The following is a 25,170-nucleotide window of genomic DNA, read 5'->3' as shown; positions in this document are numbered from 1 at the left end:
CCACTTTTATAAATTTTCTAGCATAATTTATTTATATAATATAAGAAAGTTACAGCATTTTAAAACTTGGGAGTTGGAGTTATAAAATCTTTGTATTGTGCTACAACTCTAAAAGTATAACATAATAAACAAAGAAGCAATTTTAAAGAATCAATTTCATTAATCATACGTTCTATGCAGTTATATACATTATTCTATTTTTAGAAGAAAAAAATCCAAAATACAGAAATAGAGTTTAATTTAAACACAATAAAATCCAATGTTTATTTATAAGTGCACAATGCCAAAAATATAGTACTATACCAATTTAGGATGCATTGTGCATATATACATCTACCAGTAGGATAACTCACATTATAAAAATAAAAGTATCAAACATAACAAAATTATGTTATATATATACATGTATGTCATGTATGTATTTGTTCCGTTAAAGATTACGTACCAAATCACCACGTGTAGAAGGAATTCCAATATCCGAACTTTGTGTAGAACTTCGCGGTTTGACGTTTGCTACGTCACCTCTGAGATAACTGCATGGAGTTTCGTGTATTTTGGTTCCCGATTCCGCTAAGGATAATGATGGTGGTAAAAATCGTAGTCTGATATCAGGAAAAACTTTCTCGGCTTCAGATATTATTTGCTCTGCAATTAAACGTATACATGAAGCTTTCGACATTTGTAGACATTTCAAAAAGCTTACAGAACAACTCAAATCATTATTGCCATTATCATCGATTCTTCCAATTACTTCTATTAAGATATTAATGTCTTCCTTCTTGTCTGAATTTCGAAAGCGATTTATTTCCGGAAAATATACTTCAAGTTGGGTAAGAATATCTTCCACTTTAATATTTTCTCGAAGTTCTGGACTGTATTTATCAAAGATTGGTCGCAGTCCTGCCATCCTTTCAAATTTTAACTTTCGCTTTCAAACTTTTAAAATTGTTTCATGTGTAGAATGATCGAATGTTAAGCACACTGTTATGCACACATTATTTGTTCTCGATATCATCACAAGGAACTCCACTTACCATTCTTTAAACGAATGGTATAACAACTATAAGGCCATGTTATAATGTGTTGCACAATCAAATTCTAATAGTTTTGCACGCCTGTAGGCCGCCATTTGTAATCCGACTAAATACCAAATCTTGGCTATTTAAAAAACCTTCCGCCAATGAAGTTACCTGATTTCGCTCAAGTGCACTTGTCAGGAAAAGAAAAATACCTGTAAATTGATTTTCCGTCTTTTGAATCAATTACAGAATAGAGAATGATAGACCTTATCGCTTAATATGAAACTGCAATCAGTGGCGGATTTTAGGGGGGGGGGGGCATTATGAAAACATTTGGTTGCTTATAAAGGGTATCACTGAAGCGTGACTGGAGCGGGCCCCCTCTTCGGCAGTCACTGGGCCCCCACTTATGAAAATTTCTAGATCCGCCAGTGGCAATAGAATAAATTAATGTTGAATTGGGCATAAAACATGTAAAATAAAACAAAACATTTTGCTTTATAGTTTATATTGAACAAGCAAAATGATCTAGTCGGCAAATACGGAAAGAAAAAACAAGGCCGTACAAGACCCGCCATAACGACTAGAGCTTTATTCCTACTATTTCTGCACAAAAGCCCTTTCGTATCAGCCGAGATCAAGCTGGAGCGAGTAGACAAGCTAAGGCCGGAGATATGTGCTATTCATATAATAACTTCGAGGACTGGGCCAGAGATTGCCGAGCTAAGGACAAAAATATAGATACAGAGGAGGTGCCGTTTAGACAGTATGGACCACACAGGTACACGATCAAATATACAAAAAAACAAAAAAAGTCATGTCTATAGCTCTTATTGTGATTATAAAGAGGGTTTCAAAAATATTCATTTTAATAAAAGGTAGATTACAAAAATCTCTTATGATTATGCAAAGTATTGGAGCGTCTATTTTTATTCTTGATGTCAAGGACTCAGGGAAGTGCTATTTTGCAGGTTTGGGGTTGCGGGTTGCAGGTTGCGGGTTGCAGGTTGCAGGTTGCAAGTTGCAGGTTGCAAGTTGCAGGTTGTGGGTTGAAGTTTGCTTGCAGGTTGCAGGTCACACATTAATATTATATGTATGAAAATACCAATTTAATTAAAAACCGGCACATTGATAGTAAAAAAAAAAATCAGAACAGTAAATAGAAATAGTAAATAATGCCCCCGAGGTCATATGTTATAGGACTAATTAGACTTCAGTTAAATAATGACTTATGAAGTTATATGTAGACTTACCCACTAATTTAAAAAAAAAATACTCAGAACTATGTCTAATTCACTTTGACTACTGATATGCAAAACTAAAAACAGAAAAATACATCATAAAATAGTGATTGAAAGATTCATAACACTTTGAAAGGATAATTCAGACACGTGTTACACGGGGAGCATGTTTGTTTACAAATAATAATGTCACGTGATCGCGCAGACCTCACATGTTGCATCGCCCTTACAATCCACTAATTATACATAACCCAATATCATGCAAACATGCAACGTGAATGTGATTGGTTATCAAATAATACAGAAATAATGCATGCACAGTTTATGAAGAAATTAGTTCATCAAATAGATCGATTTTCACTTTTGACACGAATAGGTCGGGTTGACATTTCTGTCATCGGGGATAATATTGAGATAAATGGGATAAAACTGACCGTCAAAAAGGTCTAGAGAAGCACATCAGTAGAACCTTAACATTAATAAGTAATACTTACCAAAATTTCTCTAATTAATAAACTATATAACTGAAATTTCACAAAGATAACGGTAAATAATTTTGATGATGGTGGTGATGGCTGGTTAAATTGGCGCGAAATAATATTCTTACTCCTATTGCTTTACGTAAAAAAAATGTATAGAATTGAATTTGACTAAAGTTGAACATAAAAAACGTGAATATGCAAAAGCCTGGTAATATATTAATGATAAAAGTGTGTATAAATTTCTGTAAACGAATTTACCCGTATACTTCACTAAGAATTACATTTGAGCGCAAGGAGATCTTTATTGTGAATCGGTTTATTAACTCAGGGTCGAAGTTCAACATGTTTATATTAACGGAATTTTTTTGCGCTGTTGCTTTTAAATCATTGAGGCCATCTATTTTTATTACGGGTTTCCACATCTTTAAATCGGAATTATAGAACAAATGGAATGTTGTTAGCAGAATCAAAACAGAAATGATGAACACTGCAACATTTTCAGCAAAACATAAATAGGATGGAGGATCTGTGTATTCACATTATTTGTAAAACTCTCCTTATTCCTGTGAAGCGTGTGCTTTACATCGAGGCTTGTGCTTTACATCGAGGCTTTCTATGCTTATCATCGACGCCACAGTACTTCAACCAATCAGACAACGTTTATTTGGGGCATTCGACCTGTTTTAACTCAGATTTTGGAATTTTTTAATCGAAATTATAGAAAAATGGAATGTTGTTAGTACATATAAAATAGAAAAAGATGAATACTATTAGTTAAAGCAAGTTTGGATGGGGTTCTGTGTATTTACATTGTTTGTACAACTCTCCTTACTGATGCCATATTTTGGAATTTCCGTGACCTAAATGGTTCGCGAAAATTAATATTTCTATATATAGTATAGTAAATATTTATTTTACAGAACATAACTAAAAAATTCATCAGAAATTCAAATATATTTGTATTGTCTGATGAAAATAATTACACGTTATAATTCCCTAGATAGTTCATAATATCACATAGACACGTATATACCTTCAAATTGCTGTTGTTTTTTCTTCAAAATCACGACTGGTCATACAGTCAAAAAATCTGAAATCGCTTCTAGAATACAGTCAGTTCTAGACTGATCGTACAGTAATTTATTTTGGGATCCTCAAGGAAAACATATTTTTTTTATGGGAAATACGAATATTCTACTTAAATACGAAAAGAATATTGAAACAGTATATATTTAACTGTAAACTGATGCAAATATTTGCAATAAAAGATTACTTGCTTTGTACTACGAGAGCAAAATTGTCCATCGATTTCATTTTTTTCTACCAAGTTGATGTGATGCACATGTATATTTTATATTCTAATGCATGTTTTTGTTACAGTTACTCATATTTATGATGCTATATATACCTTGAAGATGTTAAAAGCACTTTGTAGATATAGGAGGTAACAAATGATGAGAAAAGTTACCGTAGGCAAAACCGTCCTGTTAGCCAGTTGGAAATCATCGCTTCGAAAATCGCGACTTCCGGATAGCGTACAGAATAGTATCTACACTGTGAGTATGATATAGTATTTTTAGATTAATGTGTTTAATATGTATCTTGTTATATTTTGTAGGGTTTATATTAATTATATGATTACATCATAAAGAACCCTAGACTAAGATGAAATGGACTTGTTATTATTTGACTGTCCAGAAATCTCCTTTTACATATATTAATGATAAAGTGTGTATAAATTTCCGTAAACGAATTTACCCGTATACTTCACTAAGAATTACACGGTGGGTATGGTTGTCCTGCGAGAGAACGTTCTGTGCTGGTGATTTGGTCCTGTCAGGTGCTGGTGGGTCCTGATTCTGTGCTGGTGGGTTTGTTTACATTGTATTAGAACGGCAATAAAACGACTGCTTTGTTGCTTAATTTTTCTCTGATGCGTCATAAGTACCATGCAAAGTATATTACAACAATATTATATTGCAAAAGCCGTGCAAGTTCGTTAAACGGAATTGTCCTGACGCTGTGCTGGTGATAAGAAAAACGGTCCTGGTTCTGTGCTCCTATGTCCTGGTTCTGTGCCTTTATATTTTAGTTAAAAGTGGCATATATTCAAGATCATTGATGCTGTACTGTTATTGACTAATTAACTGTTGTCTGCTTTCTTGAAATTGACATTGTTGTGAATCTGTTTACTGTTATTATGAGAGAAAAAATACCCCTATTTTTTAATTTTAATTTTTTTAATTAACTGTAATCTTATTTATTTGCCTGTTAATGGAACCCTTCTTGCCCCCTTTTAAAATAAGAAAATATGTTTACGATTTTCGGGATAACGATCATTTTGCAAGATCACCAAAATCAAGGATTTGTATAGTGAGACTATACAAATCCTTGCCAAAATACGTTGTAATTTATACAATACTTATGTAAAGTAGATGATGTGGTATGTTTGTTGTCAATGGACAAAATTCCATTAGAAACCAAAGGAAGTATATGTTAACAACCATACATCATCGTACGACCTTCAACAATAACCCATAAAATAAAAATGTAAAAGGTTTTGCATAAAAATGGAGAGCAAAAATATAGAACAAAGGACTTTCTGAGCGTTTGAATCATATGTCTTTAGCAGCTTAAAACACATTTGTTTGTGAACAATTTAGTGCTGACTATAAGAATGACAATAGTATTGAGGGTTTGTTTGTTTGGGGTTTTTTTTTTGGGGGGGGGGGTAAGTTAGAGCGAGGTTACAGTGAAAGTTTTAAGCTTGGAATAGTTTCCCGTAAGATTTAAAAATTGTATTTTAAAAGAAAAATGTATCTTATAGCTATTAAGAATCACTTGCTGTATCTGTAAGATTTTTTCAACATAATTTTTTGGACTGAACGGTTATCAGGTATTTTTTTTTTCCAAAGTTCGATAGAACACTAAAAACAAATTCACTATTTTATGAAAGGGCAGACTAGAATATGTCAATTTCAAAATTAAAAATATCTCGTAGCTTCATACTACCAATTGAGTATAAAACCAGTATATAAGTTTAAAAGAAATTCTTAGATTAAACACCTACATTTAACTTTAAAAGGTCATAACAGTTTAAAACAATACAAATCTACACACACAAAAAACTGGCTTAATTTCAACTGGTTATCAACCCGATTCGCTATAAGATCATATATAAGCTCACTTGTGTCGATGGGTCGTGTGAGGTTCATGTATTGTCTTGGCGTCCGCAATTACAAAAAGATCTTTTCTGAAATAACTTGACCAAATGTTACCAAATGATTTTTCAAGAGTGAATCTAGGAAAAACAATATTCATCAACAAACATGACCACTGTCTGTTAAAATGTATTCGAGTTTTTAGTTACAGCCGATTCCATTGAGTATGTAGGCAAATGTAATATCTTTGGTTAGCTTGCTTGTTATCTAAATAAACCGTGAAGTCATTGTTAGGTAAGGTATACTACCCTCCTTCCGAAGTAGCCTGGTCCTACAGACAGAAAGATGTGTCATTTGTCGGACTAGTCTACTCTTAAAGTAGGGCAGTTTACATAACCTAACAATGACTTTTCTGTTCAGCAAGCAAGATAACCAAAGATATTCCCTTTGTCTACACACTAATTGCAATCGGCTTTAATATTGAAAAAGTTCAAGCAATTAGGGCAAATCTTACCGAGTAAAAAAAATCAAAAGGCCAATGTCTATCTACCTTTCACATTTCAGAAAATTCAGATCAGATAACGAAACTGGGTCCATCAACATTTATAAGCAATTTAAGATTTTGACCCTCACAGTTTCCATTCACCACAAATATTCTCGTTACAACGAATCATGTTAAATACAAAAATACCAGTTGCAGCCTTTTGTTTATCTATTAATATATACTAGAACACACCCGCGAAATTGCGGGGAAATAGAGCGTATGTAAACTGTAAAAAAAAAAATATACTGACTGGAGAATTTCAAGAGAGGTATCAAAATTCAAAGGTACTTAGGGACTGGGCACATTTTTTTGCCCTCCTCCTATTTTCCAAATACAGATTTTTATACCTTCTGTTTTTCTGTACTCTATGAACATGAATATATACTTTAATTACTCAATACAGAGAATTTCAGGAGAGGTATCAAAAGTCAAAGGTACTTATATATACGTATATATATACATCAGTGAACGCCATGAATAGTAAAGAGTCCCCCCCCCAAAGATAACCATTGGAATTTATAGTAAATTATAACAAATACAGTAATTCATAGTAAATGTATGTAAGTATATAGAAATATATCCGCAGTGACCGCCGTTAATAGTAAACCATAGGCGGATCCCAGGCGGGGCTGCGGGGCCTGTCCCCCATTTCGTTGAAAAAAAATTGTTGATTATATGGGGAAGCATGAGAGTAATGCCCCCCCCTTTAGGTCAGTCAACGCCCCCCTACCTCATGAAAAGTTCTGGATCCGCCACTGTAAACTAATTGATAGTAAATAGCAAATATTATTCATTTTCGTTTTCCTCCCAAAATAACCCAAACTGAAACACGTTAAGCAAGGATGATACATGCTAGAACTCAAAATGATAGCAGAAAGCAAATTCAAATACTTTATTAAATAGTCTTTGTATGTTCGAAGTACAGAAAAACACAAACCGGAAGTCTAATCTGACTTAAAGTTTTGTCCAATGACGGGAAAATATCCGGACGCATTCTTTTTCGTTTTTTATCCCAAAATAACCCAAACTTAATGATCATAAGAATGGATGACAAATGCGACTATACATGTTACCTATAGGACACAGAGGCATGATGATTAATTTATTGTGAAAGGAGGAGAAGCGACACCAAAAATGAGGTCTTCTCGTTTAATAGTATAGATATGGATAAAGTTATGAAAGGCAGCAGGGTCACAAGGGTGAGGAGTCCATGTCATCTGAAATAAATGCTAATCATAGATCTAGAAAGCGACAGATAATCATGACATTAAAAAAACTCTCTTCTTTTCGACTTTTTTCGAACATATTGACACATAAAATGAATTATATAGTATTGTGGAATTTTTAACTTGTGTTCAATTCATTGGTTAATCTTTTACTAGGATAACAATCCTGTCAAGTATGAGCTGGGTAAAATATTTCAGAAAAGAAGATGGAAATGTGAAAGTTTCCGTGCGTCAGGTGCAACACCATACGAACAGCTAACATGTCTCTCCAGGGTGGAAGCTTAAAAGTCCACGAAAATTTAATTTAAAACCTTTATTCGTTCCAACAAAGTTATTGAGATTTTGTTGATGATTTAACCATCTACTACAGCAAGAATTTTTTTTTTAGAATTTTCAGCTCTTCTATAAATATATGCAAAGCAAACCATTGATCAAATTGCTTGCTATGATTGTTTGGATGTTTGTAAACGACAGGTAAGTAGTCTGTTTACTATATACTAGAATTTGTTTGGACAATAAACATTAACTTCAATTCCTGTCAGTTTGTATTTGTCCAATCAAATCCCAGTATGTATTGAAACTCCGCCTACCTATTGTTTAAAAACATCCAAGCAAACATAGCTAGCAAGTCAATCAAAGTTTTTTTTTGCATGCTTTTATAAAGAGCTTTACTATATAATGCAAAGAAGCGTTTAAGTCTTTCTCCAAAAAATACTATCAATTTCTTTTTGTCCTATGTAAACTTCCATACCATTTCCTTCCTTTCATGATCATTAAATTGAACTGTAAAATATTTCTTGGTACCTTCTTAATTCCTTTATTGATCTTTATTAAGTCTTATTTAAACATAATAATGACAATAACTGTTGTGAGCACAAGATTCACTGCACCCTTTTAAAGTTCTGCTTCATCAAACATTAAAATGTGAACTTAAGTTTTGAACCTTTTTTAATCGACACGATTGGGATTTTTGTATATGAGAACATGGTTTATCTATTAGTTGAAAATGCGGCTTTGAACTAGTTTTCAGTACCTGCGAGCATTCGTTGTTCAATAATGTGTGTCTTTTTGTTATTATTTTATGTGATAAATTGTGTTGGTACACCACTGTAACAATGAAGGAGGAAATGAGGAGGGTTGGTTGGGTGGAAGTGGGGAGGGGTATGCGGCATGGGCTTTGATCATTGTCGAAGCATCAATGTAAGGGGCATTTAATATCTTAATAAAACTATTCTTATTTTAGATTCTATATATTGTTATCTGATATTGGACGAAAGATGTTGCCCTTTTATGTAATAATGTAATACAAGTTACGATCATTTGAAAACCCATATTAAACAGCCAAATGGATGCACAAGACTAAAATAGGAGTCATAGATCCTATTGACAACAATTATCTGCCCAATTTTATTGATTTTGTAACATTTGTTTCAAATATGACAAACTTCTTATCCAAAATCACCAGCACCGTATCAGGACCCACCAGCACAATGACAGGACCCACCAGCACAGTATCAGGACATGAATAAATTGAGAAAATGCTAAATTTTAATAAATTGCAATGTTTTTCACAAAATAGTTTTGTCGTGTGGATTGCGGTATAGAAAGTGGACTCTATGAGCATTTTTGTTTTATTTTTTCAGTTCTAGATTTTCTGAAAATGAGCATTTTTGTGTTACGCTTACCGACACAGTTTAGAGGGTCAACTTGTTAATGGTTTACATATGAACCCATAAGAAACAAAAGTGAAAAATCTCAACTGTTTTCTTCCATTTTTTATGAGTGAAAACGTCAAAAAACATCATTTTCGTCTTTGTTTACATTTTTTCATTGATCACCAGCACCCGTCAGGACCGAATCACCAGCACAGAACGTTCTTTCGCAGGACAACCATACCCACCGTGAATTACCTCAGAGAGAATACATTTGAGCGCAAGGAGATCTATTTGTGAATCGGTTTATATAACCCCGGTTGAACTCAGGGTCGTATTAACGGAATTTTTTGCGTTGCTTTTAAATCATTGAGGCCATTTATTTTTATTACGGGTTTCCACATCTTTAAATCGGAATTATAGAAAAAATGGAATGTTGTTAGCAGAATCAAAACAGAAACGATGAACACTGCAACATTTTCAGCAAAACATAAATAGGATGGAGGATCTGTGTTTGTAAAACTCTCCTTATTCATGTGAAGCGTGTGCTTTACATCGAGGCTTTCTATGCTTATGCCCGCGTCACACTGTCCCGATTTTTACGTCGATGGCAACACGATTATGGAAATTTTCAAAATCGGGACTGATCGTATCCAGATCGGGCTGTTCGTAGTGCCATCTTTAACCATCGTAGAACCATTGGCCACTTTTTCTAGCCTTCGGGGACAACTTCGGGAAGGGTTCTAAATTTTTTAACATGTTAAAAAATCTCCGAAGGTGCGTCCGATGTTGAGGGTTCGTATTGAGTTCGTATCACCATCCTCACCATCGTAATGTCACCGGGAATGCATCTTTGAGCATCGTATTGCATTCGTGTTACCATCGTTTTCATCGGGCAGTTTTGACATTACGATGTCTACACGATGAATCACGAAGCTACCCGAAGGTTTTACGATGGCAACACGACTTCGTGAAGACCTCGTAATCCCGTCGTGTTGCCATCGAATAAAAGTACGAAGGCGACAAGATGGAACTACGACGGCAATAAATCCAGCTAAATGTAAGTTAATTTTCGCGCTAAAATACATTTAAAGTGCCATGCGCGATATGCACTGGTCAGTCTAATACGACAGTTAAGAAAGACGTTCACAAAATATGGAGCTCATATCATATGATTCTATGAGAACAAAAAAGGCGACAGCGTTGTTTCTATTAATTCAAATGGAACAAAAAGAGCAGCTATTACAGGCTCAGGATTTACTTTTACAAGTGAAATATTATTTTTTGTCAATTTTTCATATCAAGTAACATAATGAAAATCATAAACGCGCCTCATACACCAACACTGCAGGTACACGTATATAAGAGGGAAACAGACATTTTCTTCATTATTCTGATTTTTTATGTATCGTCTGAGTTGTTGTCACACGAATGTTTACTCCATAACCATTTTGTTTTCTATATGTCATATCTTGCCGCATTTGTTGCTTTCCCCACATCCTTCCTTTTGTCTATATTATTATGATATTCTCCTGGAAAGAGCTCTTTTTGAATAAAAGGGATCAACGAACCCATTACCTTACCTTTAAGATAGATCAGTACAATAATAATACTTTATTCAGAAGCAATACAGCTTATAGAATATACAATTTTACAATATTTTGTATCAGTGAAATATAAATACAATAATTATACACAATATATGTATGGCGGAGAATGAAAATAAATTCATATGATAAATAATTAATACAACTACATATTACGAATTTTTTCAATATTAAACAAAAATTTACCTAAATTATTAAGTTCTTTCACATTGTGAACTGATAACAACTGTATAAGTTTAAAAGTGGATGGATATTGCCAATAATATTTCTTGATGTATAGTTTTCTTACATCACTATATCTATTACATTCTAGAACAACATGGTATTCATCTTCTACAATATTGTTATTGCACATAATACATAATCTATTTTCTCTATCTACATTGTAATATCTGCCTGTTTCTATGTTGAGGCTATGGGCGGATATACGATATTTACATATAAAAGGTTTATATATTTGATTAACAGGTCTATCTAAATAAAATTGCAGTATATCTGTGTCATATATATATCTATAAAGTATACATTTTGATGAATTATTAAAAAAAAGCATTAGCATCAGCAATAAAGGTATCTTTCATTCTTTGTTTTAACTCATGTATGAATATATCAACATTATTTACGCTTTGTTTTAGCCATACATCATGAAAACCATATCTACATAAAATATCTTTGACTGAACATGCCCAATTCGATTTGTCATTGGGTTTTTTAAATGAACTCTCCAACATATCTTCATAACATGCTTTAAGTATACAGTTATCAGTATTTAATAATTTAAACCAAAACTGAATCAGTCTTCTTTGTCTTTCATAATACATTGGATAACGTCCCAATTCACAGTAAACCATGTTATTTACAGCAGTTTTTCTAACCTTTAGAATTCGTTTTAAAAAATATAAATGTACTTTCTCTATATCATCAGCTTTATGATTACCCCACACTTCACAGCTATAATTAAGTATACTAGATACATAAGTATCAAATAAGGACAGTAACGTTTCACAGTTATAATATTCATCTACAATTTTACTACATAAAGCAAAAACAGCTTTTCTTCCTTGATTGGCTAACATTTTTTGTGTATGTAAAAAACTGCCATTATAGTTAAAAAGAATACCCAAATATACAAAACTATCACATATATCTATTTGGTTGTTATTCAAAAACCATTTTTCTTGACTTTTTACACTACCTCTATTTCTAAACACGACCACTTTAGTTTTAGACATATTAATATATAAACCATATTCCTCTGCAGAAGAGTTTACAGTATTTATCATATTTTGCAGATCATCTATGTTCTCACTAAATAAAACTGTGTCGTCTGCATACATAAGTAAAAATAAATTTAAGGATTTCAATTCTTATGACTGACAGCCATTACTGATTAGCTCTACTTCCATATCATTGACATACAACGAGTATAATAAAGGGGATAAAGATTCCCCTTGCATCAAGCCAGTATTACAATTAAAAAAATCTGAAATTTTTCCATTACACTTTATACTAGTTTTCAATTTAGAATACATAGATTTAATTACAGTAAGAAGTTTACCAGTAACGCCACATCTAACTAATCTCAACCACAATTTTACATGAAAAACACTATCAAACGCTTTAATATAATCGATAAAACAGCAATATAAGCGTTTACCTTTTCTTAATGACTTAGAAATCAGGGAAGGAAGACAGAAGATGGCATCAGAAGTGCCGTATCCAGGACGGAATCCAAATTGTGCATCTGTCAGAGTGTTGTTAATCTTGCACCATGTTATAAGTCTTGAATTAATCAACGACGTAAATAGTTTTCCTAAATGGGACACCAACGAAATACCTCTGTAGTTTCCAGGATCGTCAGGATTTCCTTTCTTAAAAATTGGAATTAAAATACATTTCACCCATATTTCAGGAAAATTTCCAGCACATAAAATATTGTTGAACAGTTTGCAAAGTACAGGTTTCAATAAAGTTTTACCAAACAGTATATACTCATTCATTATATCATCATAACCAGTCGACTTGTCTCTTTTTAGTTTTTTGATGCACGAATCCAGTTCTTTTTCTGTAAACGGAAGATCAAGTTGCTCAAAAACTGTTTCCGGAGTATTACTCGTTCCAACATTCACTTCGGGCGGTTTAGACATAAGTTTTTTAAAATGTTCCTCGAATTGGTCCAATGAAATGTTATTTTTAATGCGCTTTTTACGTTTTTTAAAATTCTTATAGAAACGTTTCGGATTTTTCTTCCTTAGTGACGACAGCATATTTCCTCGTTGGTTCTTATAATGTCTTTTAAGTCTTGTTTCGCAGCACTTATACTTTTGCTTTGAAAGGTTAAAGTTAATTCTGTTTTCATCCGAGCGGTATTTGATTGATTGATCACACTGTTCTTTGTATGTTACTTCAGATTTTGTATACTGTTCATATATATCAGTTAAAAGATTATTAAGTCTTTCTACACACGTATCTATATCGCTGTTTTCGTCAAAATTTACCAGTAGATCATCAAACTTTTGTGTGTTGAGTATCAATTTACTTCTGATATCATCTTCTGACCCTTCATTCCAGTTAAATATATTGAACTTAGTTTTATTACAATGACATTGACCGTAAGACTGATTATTACCCTTAAGGTACAATTCAACTACTATTGGAGCATGACATGAATACATATTAAATGGTTCAACATAAAAAGATTTTAAACATTTAAACATTTCACTTTGTGTAAACAATAAATAATCAATAACGCTACTACCGTTTTTATTATTAAATGTTATTTTCCCACTATCTGTTCCAAATCTGCCGTTACATATACGTAGACCGGACGACTGGCATAACTGCAATATACGCTGACCAAAACTATTTGGAGGTTTAATGTCTTCAGATTTTCTATTACAAATATAACTAACATTTACATAGTCAATAAAAGAAATACTGTTAATCAGTTCTTTATCCAATGTATCATTAACTATATTGTCCGCTTTTAGACCTACTCGTCCATTCAAGTCGCCTATCACAGCCACATTTCCTAATGTACTATAATGTTCAATATTTTCTTGCAGTATATCGAAAACATCTATATAATATTTACGGTAAAATACATTTTTATCAGGCGGAATATAAATAGCACAAATATACAAATCTAAACCATTTAAACATACATTTTTGTCAATTTTTAACCAGATCATACTATCTGCACAACAATTCAATACAGTAGTATAGGGAGTTAACCATTTCTTATAAAAAATAACTACACCTCCTCCTTTACATTTTTCTCTATACACAAATTCTTTTTCGTAGCCTTTCATTTCAAATTCATCGGGACATTTAAGCCAGCATTCATTTAGACACAATATATCATATTTATTTACTAAATTCAAGAAATTTCTATCTGACAATTTCCGGATCAACCCTTTTGATATGTTCCAAGAGCAAATTTTCAAGGAACCACTATTTTTAGCACAATCATTCTCCGCTACCTCCTATTCCTTCCATAGCTCACCATTAACATACAATTTGTCTCCAGCAATATAAGCTTTTTTGTTTTTTTTCCTTTCTTTGAGCATGATGGGTACCAGTTTTTTCCGTCTTTCTAGAACCTCTTTGGGATACTGTGGGCTTATACCATAATTGGTGTTTTTTAAACGGTTTGAGACACTGCGGATCATTTCACGATCCTCGAATTTTCTAAATTTCACCACAATTGGTCTTGGTTTGGCTGCTCCATCTTTCCTTTTTCCTAAGCGATACGCTTTTTCCAAGGTTATCTTGTCTTTTGCGTTTTCTATTTTCAGTTGGTTTTCACAGAATTCCAAAATTTTGTTTACACAGTTTTCATTATATGTTGATCCCGTTGCACCCCCCATGTAAACATGGGCATAATTATGGGTGATTATTCAGACTAGTCCACACATTTTACAGTTCAAACAAGGCAATGCCGAGCGTGGCATCCCCTCGTATGTAACATATTGGGGACAAATATGGACACTATATTTGTATATGACACATGCAGAAAATGGTAAATTGAATGTTGCATATTTAATACATAAACTATTTTTTTAGAAATCAACCAAAACATTCAGTAACTGGAAATACCTTTAATATTGTCTTTAGAACCAGTAGGTAAAAAAATGAGCAACCAATTTCCTGTGTATTATGCTATTTCAAGGAGAAAAAACAAGTCCATCTGCATGACCTTGACCTTTGGCCTTGAACGTACAAAATGTCAGATCATTACAAGGAGGAACAATATACCAAATGTGGTTAAAATCTTTTGAAGCATATTGGTTTTAGAGTGTCCACAAGGGTGATATTGCCTTGTATTACAACTGCCACTGTGACCTTGACCTTTGAACTTTAAAGTCAATAGCGCTTAAGATATTCTTAACGAGTACGAAACCATACCAAGTTTTCAGCATTTTGGTTCTAGAGTGTCCATAACAATTTTATCTACACGCAATTTACATGTAGTAGGCGAGGGGATAATAAACTAAGTTTTATAAGAATTAGACAAAAAGATCGATTTCCCGCCATGCATGGCAGACTTACACAGAAACGATATGTTGTCGAAATTCTGTTCGTCTCATAAAACGCGTGATGCCTTCGGCATATAATTTAAATGCATCGTAAGCTGTACACGACGTCTTTTAGACATCGTATGGCCATCGCGCCATCATCGTAATCCATCGTGTAGCCTTCGTAATCCATCGTGTAGCCTTCGTGATCCATCGTGTAGGCTTCGGCTGAAATATGAAGCTTAAATACCCGTCTTTGGTTAACCTTCGTATGTCCATCTTTTGCTATCGTATATAATTTCGGCACCATCGTATAGACTTCGTTATTGATCGTACTTGCTTCGGTCACTTTTTGGTATTTTAACGAGATCGGGACCAACTTCGTACGAACTTACAATTTTCGCATTCGGGTGTCCATCGTATATAAAAATCGGGACAGTGTGACGCGGGCATTATCATCGACGCCACAGTACTTCAACCAATCAGACAACGTTTATTGGGGCATTCGACCTATTTTAACTCAGATTTTGGAATTTTTTAATCGAAATTCTAGAAAAATGGAATGTTGTTTGTACATATAAAATAGAAAAAGATGAATACTATTAGCTAAAGCAAGTTTGGATGGGGTTCTGTGTATTTACATTGTTTGTACAACTCTCCTTACTATGCCATATTTTGGAATTTCCGTGACCTAAATGGTTCGCGAAAATTAATATTTTTATATATAGTATAGTAATGATCAGTCTACAGAACATAATATTTATTTCACTCAACATAATGATAACAGTACTGATTATAAAGTGTGTTTGACCACTGAATATTTCGGTTTCTGTAGTCAACATAATGGGAAATCTACATAATATAAAAATATGTTGACAGAAGATATTTTCAAAAGTACTGGATATAAAGACAAATCTACTCAATAGAATAATTTACCTACTGAACATAAAGCCAAAACTGCTAAGTATATTGATGAAAGTGCTGAAAATAATACCAGATCTGCACAATATAATGATTATTCTACTGATCATTATGATGTTACTACTCAACATAATTGTTATACTACTGAACATAATGAAAAGGGCACTCATAATCGAGAAAAAACCGCTGAAAATAATTATTAAATGATCACAGCATATACTAAATATGAACAACGGAAGACAGCTATGGCGTTCCATACTCAAGTCTTTGAACTTAAATAAGGAGGTTCAACTACTAAATTTTGGGATGATGAATAAAAATAGTAAAGACTAAATTTTAGAAACTTTCAGAAGTTATCTTCAAACGAATAATCAACTAAATCACGAACCACCAAAATAGTCCTAACAACTGATAGACTTACGAACAAAAGGACAAAATATGCACACATGAAAAACAATATTTAATATTCTGTTATTTTGTTTCAGGGATACACTGATATTTGTGAAGTTTTTCGAAAATGGAAAAGTTATAGATGGTTCCTACTTTCAGAAGAAAACTAAGGCAACGGCCCTTTTTGAATTCATTGGGAGAGATGACATTTTTCTAGAAAGCAAGTTTGTATCCTTATCATTTGAAGTTGCCAATAGAAAATTGGAAGATGTTTATAAAAATTCATCTATTGTCAACCTGAATATAGTTGAGTATGAGTTGCCTGAACTTGAAGAAATTGAAAACTCCATCCCAAAAGAAATAAGCTCTGAAAACCCTATTGTCATATCTGATTCTCCAGAAAAAATCAGCAGCAATGTCATTGAAATAACATCAAGTCCACTACATTCACCCCCAAATAAATACAGATGTATATCTAGCTCGTCTGATGATGACCAAGATCACATGCCTGTCTTGACAACAAAAAGGAGAAGAAAATTTGTAGAATTAAGCGATTCAAGTACACAAGATACTTCTGAAAATGGGAAGAGAACATATTCTTTGGGAAAAAGAAAACGACCTTACTCCAGGATGTTGGATTCATCAGACAGCGAAATTGAAATAGAGGAAGAAATTCCATGGAACATTGATGGGAATTGCAAATATAGAGTATCATACAGTAAAAATGAAGGTCAGAGAATGAAGTCAACAAAAGATGGCAGAAATTGGACACGTTATAACAACTCATTCACCAAAGAATTCCCTAAAACAATAGGTCTAAGACTGAGATCAAATTGTAAAGGTTCTTTCCAATGTCAATACGTGTCCATTTAAAGAGTATTTTGGAAAGGCAAGTAGTATCCATGTATAGTTAACAGAGATGGGAAAGTCTTTTGTGAGGAGTGTAATAACTTAATGGATTTCATCCCTTGCAAAGCTGTCAAAATATGGGAATTTAAAAAGTGTACTGAGTATGTTACTGTTCATCACCATGGATCTCATGCATGCTTCCCAATGAAAAGACCAAAACTACCTAAAGAAAAAATAAAAGAAACTTTTGATATTATGCCAAATTTAAAACCCAGAGAACTGACAAACAGACTCATTATGAAAACTATAGAGACATCAACTTTCAGAGAAGAGGTAGAGGACATTGCCGAAAGTTTATCGGATCCAAGGAAAACTAGAAATTTGAAAAATCAAATTTTCAATAAAGATCCTCTGTCAGAAAAATTATCAAAACTGCAGGAGAAATGTCTTCATCAATACAATGACCCTTTTCTTCTTTTTGAATATCAGATCAAAGAAGAACATGGAGACAAGTGGTTTATTTATCATTCCACAGTGGAAGGCAACACCATTGTAAAAAAAATAACAGAAACAAAAACTCCAGAAGACTTCCAAACTTATATAATAAAGTCATCAAAAAAAAAATTGGAGACATTAGTAAACATGACAAACAAAGACCATTTTTTAGGAGAAGGGTAGGCTTTCATTGATTTTAAAGTTAATAGGGTCATAATCAACGAGGGGGAAACTTGAAATGTTTTGGATTAAGTGTTTATCATACCCTACTTAAAAATGTCACATGGCTTGTTCGTATTGACTGTGAAAATGAAAATAAAAAGACTGTAGACCTTGCCATGTCTGTAGTTGATTAAATGTTACAATCATTCAGTGAAAATAAAACCCCAGAATTCCGACCATATTCAGGCATAATGTAAGATGAAGGAGGGGGGATGCACGCGTCACTTGAGAAACGATATGGCAAACAATATTATGATGAAAAAATTGTGACCTGCCAGTTTCATTTACGAACCTGTGGAAACCGTCATGCAGCAAGTGCATTTATTTGGGAGAGGTGTAAAGATACAGCTGTTACTGCTTTTATAAAGCACATGAATAAATTAATAAACGCTGAAACACCACTGATGTACAATGCTGCGTACTCGCAGATGGAAAAATTTATTGAAACATCAAGAAAACAACAGTTAAAAAGGTGGTTGATATGGTGGGATAATCGGAGAAACCATGTAATGAAGGCATTCAGATACATATGCACCATCTACCAATTTGGCAGAGGCAATTTATCCCATGCGTCTATGTCGCTTACAGGTGGTACAGGATTAAACATTTTACAAACTGCAATTTTCGATATTTCCGAATGTTTTAAATTTGAGAAAAGTGTTGAAGGATACTGTTTTGGGTTTACCAAATCGGGCGGAGGTCCATCAAAGCATTCACGACAAGGCAAATGGAGAGAAAAGGAAGCAAAAAATGCTGAACAATTAATGAAAGAGTTAGACCAACAGTACAAAGGAGGCACTGCTCCATGACAACCATCAACGTCTTCCTTTAAATCAAATGAAAGAGATGCACATAGAGCTGAAAGGGACCAGAAGACAACACACGTCCAAGTGGCAGGCGCAGAACATACCACAGTGCTAATTACGCTGTGTCTCTGCAAAAAGCAAACGAACCAAACGTATTTAAAATCATAGATTCTCCGAGTCAAGCATATATTACAATCAAAACTAGTAATTGCAAATTTTATAGCATTGATTTTGACAAAAAAAACAATCGCTCATGTCCATTTTCTGAAATACAAGCTCAAGTAAGGCAAGGAAAAGTTCCATGTAAAGCACAGGCTTTTTGTTCTTTTGGCTATCGGATTTTCATCAGAAGATGAAATTTTATTGCAGTATAGCTTTACAGTTTTTGAAGTCCGAAAAATTATAAAAAAACTTTGTGACTGGCAGACAAACAACAATCAACCTATGAACCTTCAACCATCTTCTTCACAAGGGAACACTTGTAGAGACTTAAAAGTGTCAACAGCATGTGTCACAGAACATAAAATATATGAATTTACATCCCTGCAAGGTTTAATATCCAAATGTTACGGCTGTGAAAAAAGTTTTACTGCTACAGACAAACAAAAACCTAACGATGTTGTCATACGTCATCTCGAACTCAGACCATCTTACAATAAGGAAAACAATGAATGGTACATACGAAAGGATGGGAAAATGGCAAATGCATACTATCATGTAAACATTCAGTGTGTAAAACTTATTCACTCAAGTTTCTGTCCTGGTTCGGTTACTGTTCCAGAAAGAGTAAACCTCACAGAGTCTCACATAGATAAGTTGCATTCCGTGGGATTTTTACATGTTTAAAAACATAAAGTTACTGTTAGGACATTTCGATTGTATTAGTTGTTCTTTTGGACTACCTCATGAATTTGTTTCATAAATAAGAATAAAGATAAATAAACAACTTTCCTTCTCTTACTTTTTGTCGAGCCTGCGACTTTTGTAGCAGAAAGCTCTACATAGGCATGGATAGTGATCCGGCGTCGGCGTTAGCTAACTTCTTAAAAGCTTTATATTTTAGAGGGTGGAAGACCTTCTGCTTCATACTTTGTATATAGATGCCTCATGTTACGAAGTTTCCGTCAGTCACATGCCAAATGTCCTTGATCTCATTTTCATGGTTCAGTGACTAGATCAGTACTTGAAAAAAAGTTAAGATTTTTTGTAATGTTAAATTCTCTCTTATTATAAGTAATAGGATAATATATTTGGTATGTGTGTAGAGTACCTTGCAATGTCCTCATGCCCGTCAGACAGTTTTCACTTGACCTCGACCTCATTTCATGGATCAGTGAACAAGGTTAAGTTTTAGTGGTCAATTGCATATCTCAGGTACCATAAGCAATAGGTCTAGTTATATTCGGTTTATGGATGGACTGTAAGGTGTACATGTCCAGCTGGCAGGTGTCATCTGACCTTGGCCTCGTTTTCATGGTTCAGTGGTTATAGTAAAGTTTTCGTGTTTTGGTCTATTTTTCTTATACTGTATGCAATAGGACTGCTATATTTCATGTATGGAATAATTGTAAAGTTTACATGTCTAGACCTTGACCTCATTCTCATGGTTCAGTGGTCAAACTTAAGTTTTGGAGTTTTGGTCTTTTTTTCTTATACTATATGCAATAGGTCAACTATATTTGGTGTATGGAAATATTTTATGATCTGTCGTGACGTGATATGATGTCCGTCGCGCAGGTTTAAATTAAATTAAATTATTTGCCCATGACCTCATTTTCACGGTTCATTGCTCAGTGTTAAGTTTTTGTGTTTTGGTCTGTTTTTCTTAATTTATAAGTAATAGGTCAACTATATTTGTTGTACGGAAGAATTGTTTGCTGTACATGTCTGTCTGTCTGGCATGGTGCATTGGTCAATGTTAAGTTTTCTTGGTAAATGTTTTATTTATGTGACAGTTGTAATAAATAATAATAATGATGAAAACTAGAGGTTAGTAGAACACATAACCCTGATACAAAAACAACATGAGTAAAACACTAGTACACAAATAAGAAGATGTGGTACGAGTGCCAATGAGACAACTCTCCATCCAAGACAATGAAGTTAAAGTAAGCAGTATTATTTTACAATACGGCCTTCAACACAGAACGGTCAAGTTGGCTCATTTTTACGTCCTGATGAAAATTGGAAGTGCAATTCTTATATATATACGTGTAAATTAATATTTTGACAATACATGAAAGACAGGACGGAATACAGAAATTTTCAAATGGGAAGACATGTCCAAGTAATCATCCAGAAAATCCTGGAGGCTCTACAGAGTATTTCAAATGTTTTCCGAAAAATTGAGATTTGTTTTGGCAGACGGATTATTTCAACTCGGAGAACACATAATTACCGCCAGAGACATGAAAACAATTGATTATTGATTTATTTTAAGGTGCAACGTATACCACGCGTATTAAAATCGAAAAAGGAACGAATAAGTAACAGGGTATCAGTGTAGCGGTGAAACGGGTACATATGCGCTAATAGTTTTTTTTCACCTCAGAGAACACGTAATTACCGCCAGAGACATGAAAACAATGGATAATCGATTTTTTTTTAAGGTGCAACTTATACCACGGGTATTAAAAGCGAAAAGGAACGAATAAGTAACAGGGTATCAGTGTAGCGGTGAAACGGGTACATATGCGCTAATAGGTTTCTTTTCACCTCAGAGAACACGTAATTACCACCAGAGACATGAAACCAATCGATAATCGATTTTTTTCAAGGTGCAACGTATACCATGCACGCGTATTAAAAGCGAATAAGGAACGAATAAGTAACAGGGTATCAGTCGAGCGCTGAAACGGGTACATATGTTCTATTAGGGTTATTTCACCTCTAAGAACCGGCAGTAACCACCAGAGACACGAAAATATTTCTTTTTAAAATTGAAACGTATAACACACGTTTTATAAGCGAATGAGGAACGAATAAGTAACAGGATAACAGTGTAGAGCTGAAACGGGTACATAGGCGCTAATAGGTTTTTTCCCCCTCTTAGAACACATAGGTACCACCAGAGACAAGAAAACAATTGAAAATCATTTTCTAAAAGGTGCAACGTATAACAAACGTATGAGACGAAAAAAGGAACGAATAAGACTAGTAACAGATAACAGTGTAGAGCTGAAACGGTTACATATAGGCCCTTATAGGGTTTCCCCCTCTTAGAAAGCATAGGTACCACCAGTAACAAGAAAACAATTGAAAATCATTTTCTAAAAGGTGCAACGTATAACAAACGTATGAGACGCGAATAAGAAACGAATAAGTAACAGGGAAACAGTCGAGCGCTGAAACAGGTACATACGCGCTTATAGGGTTAAATCACCCCTTAGAACCCAAATTTACCACCAGTGACAAGAAAACAATTGAAAATATTTTTTTTTAAATGTGCAATGTATAACACACGTATTATACGCGAATAAGGAACGAATAAGTAACAGGGTATTAGTCGAGCGCTAAAACTGCTACATACGCGCTGATAGGGTTATATCACCTCTTAGAAACGCAATCTACCACTAGAAGCAAGAAAACAATTTGAAATCCTTTTTTTAAAAGGTGCAACGTATACCACGCGTATTAAAAGCGATTAAGGAACGAATAAGTAACAGGATATAAACCGAACGCTGGTACGGGTACAGATACGTGCTAATAGGGTGATTTCATCTCTAAGAACACATAGTTACCGCCAGAGACAAGAACACAAATGAAAATCATTTTCTAAAAGGTGCAACGTATAATACGCGTGTTATAAACAAGGTATTACACGGCCGACACTCGGCTAACCGAGAGATTGGTCGGTTAATCTATATTGAGTATGTGGCTATATGGGCGATTGGTCTGTTAATCGGGTTGGTTATACGTCTGTTAAGAGTAAAACGCTTAATTTAATGTTAAACTCTATTAAATATACAGATTTTTGGCATGTTATAAGAACCAAATCAAAAAAAGAAAAGTGTCTGACAAAATGATATCTATCATAGAAAATTTTGCACTTGTAAAAACATTTCTTAGTCTGCGCAGTTTTCAGTAAAACTAAAAGGCGTCGCGCAAGTATGTAGTATTTATGCTTATACGCATAGCATTTTTTTTAATAAAAGGCGAAACAAACAAATTTAGATATTATTTAAAGGACAAAAAATAGTACTGGTGTTCTAAAAAATAAATTGACATTAGTAAATATTTCATAATTGTAAAATAACGTGAATAATACCACGTTTTAGTGAAAATTATGGGAATAAAGTCTGTTAATGGGTTGGTCAATTGAAATTGTGTCAGTTAAGAGTTATTTAGCCACGACAATAATTTTGCTACCTTTATATTTTCCCCTTGAAAATTTAAGAATGAGATGTTCCTGAGTGAACTAAACTGACAATTCGGTGCCACAGAATCCTAGACAGAGCATTTTTAGTTTGACTTTCTTTGCATTTTATTGAAGGGTGTATCACTTCAATATAGCGTGATGTGGATTGGCCTCTGGAATATGCATGATTTTTTAATTGACGTTTTCAATCAGCCTTAATTTTTGCGTCTGTTCGAAGTAGCACGTTCTTTATTCCGACTGAAAGTGTCTTTCTATTACAACACAAGGTACATATAACGTGTGCTCGTTCACATATGAACATGTTTACGGATTGATAGTTTAGTCTTAATTGCATGATATTTTTATTAGTTGTTAGTGGCTTTGAACTAGCTGTCAGATAACTGCGAGTACTCTCAGATTTGTTCATTGTGTCTTTTTGTGTCGGGATGTATAAGTACCGGGCCACGTCCACTTGTATTTTTGTCCATCTGATGAGTTAAGCCTTTTTCAACTGATTTTTATAGATCCCGCTGACATGTTTAACCCCGCCACATTATTTATGTATGTGCCTGTCCCAAGTCAGGAGCCTGTAATTCAGTGGTTTTCGTTTGTTTATGTGTTACATATTTGTTTTTCGTTAATTTTTTTACATAAATAAGGCCGTTAGTTTTCTCGTTTGGATTGTTTTACATTGTCTTATCGGGGCCTTTTATAGCTCACTATGCGGTATGGGCTTTGCTCATTGTTGAACGCCGTACGGTGACCCATAGTTGTTAATGTCTGTGTCATTTTGGTCTTTTGTGGATAGTTGTTTCATTGGCAATCATACCACATCTTCTTTTTTATATGATATTTGTCACTGGACGTTAAATCCTAATTCGTCAGCATCCTCCAATTGGTTCTTTTCTTCTATTACTTAATCATATGTTGTTTACAAATCACTCTAAAGAAGTAAACGGAAAGGAACGAATGCAGCTACATTTGGTTATTTTAAGTTTCAATTCATTTTATTCCGTTTAGTTCCTTTCTACATAAGTGCAGAAGAGAACTAAAGTTGTCTATGGTGGCCGGTAAATTACATTTCGCGTTTTCGATATTCTATGGGGCGAAACGCAAAATCGCGAAGTCAAAAACGCGAAGTCGAAAACGAGAAATCGGTTTCGAGTTTTCGCGTTTTCGACTTCGCAATTTCGCGTTTTCGCCATATAGAATATGAAAGGCGAAAACGCTAAAGCGAAAAAGCGAAAAATGGAATTAACCTGCCACCATAGTTGTCCGCATGTAAATTTCTAGAATTTGTCACCAATATAAGTACATCGCAATCCGTTACTGTTTCAACAGTCATCGGTGTTTCATGTATGTATTCTTAAACAAGTATTATTGTTCTTTCGTTTTTAGCAATGCATCACTCTCTACTGTCCTTATATAATATTCTATATTCTGCGTTTCCATCCAGATTCTCGTGTATACCATGAGGGTCCGGATTGGGGGTATATAATTCTTATATAATTGTTTATTTCTGTATTCTTTAAATTATTATGTCATTTTTTTCTACATTTTATTTTGTCTTACTCATTATTCTTTCTTTATTTTTCATATTTTGTCATCCCAATATATTTTACTTACTGATGTTTAGTTACATTACGACGTTTATCTCTGATTTATATACTGGTTACCAATG

At 33.8% G+C, this 25,170-nt stretch overlaps 1 protein-coding gene across 1 annotated transcript in view; it reads right to left on the bottom strand.

Moving 5' to 3' along the window:
* LOC143064829 (uncharacterized) overlaps positions 1-1,120 on the bottom strand; it is a 113,529-nt gene extending 112,409 nt beyond the window's left edge. Inside the window, exon 1 of the mRNA XM_076237961.1 lies at positions 446-1,120. Coding sequence (XP_076094076.1) covers positions 446-907 — 462 coding nt within the window. The 5' untranslated portion in view covers positions 908-1,120. The remainder of the gene's footprint in view (positions 1-445) is intronic.
* Positions 1,121-25,170: the final 24,050 nt, after the last annotated feature.

Source organism: Mytilus galloprovincialis, chromosome 2 (genome assembly GCF_965363235.1).
Source record: "Mytilus galloprovincialis chromosome 2, xbMytGall1.hap1.1, whole genome shotgun sequence".
Classification (NCBI taxonomy): Eukaryota; Metazoa; Mollusca; class Bivalvia; order Mytilida; family Mytilidae; genus Mytilus; species Mytilus galloprovincialis.
The sequence above is the reverse complement of the archived record's forward strand: the minus strand, read 5'-3'. Positions and strand labels throughout refer to the sequence as shown.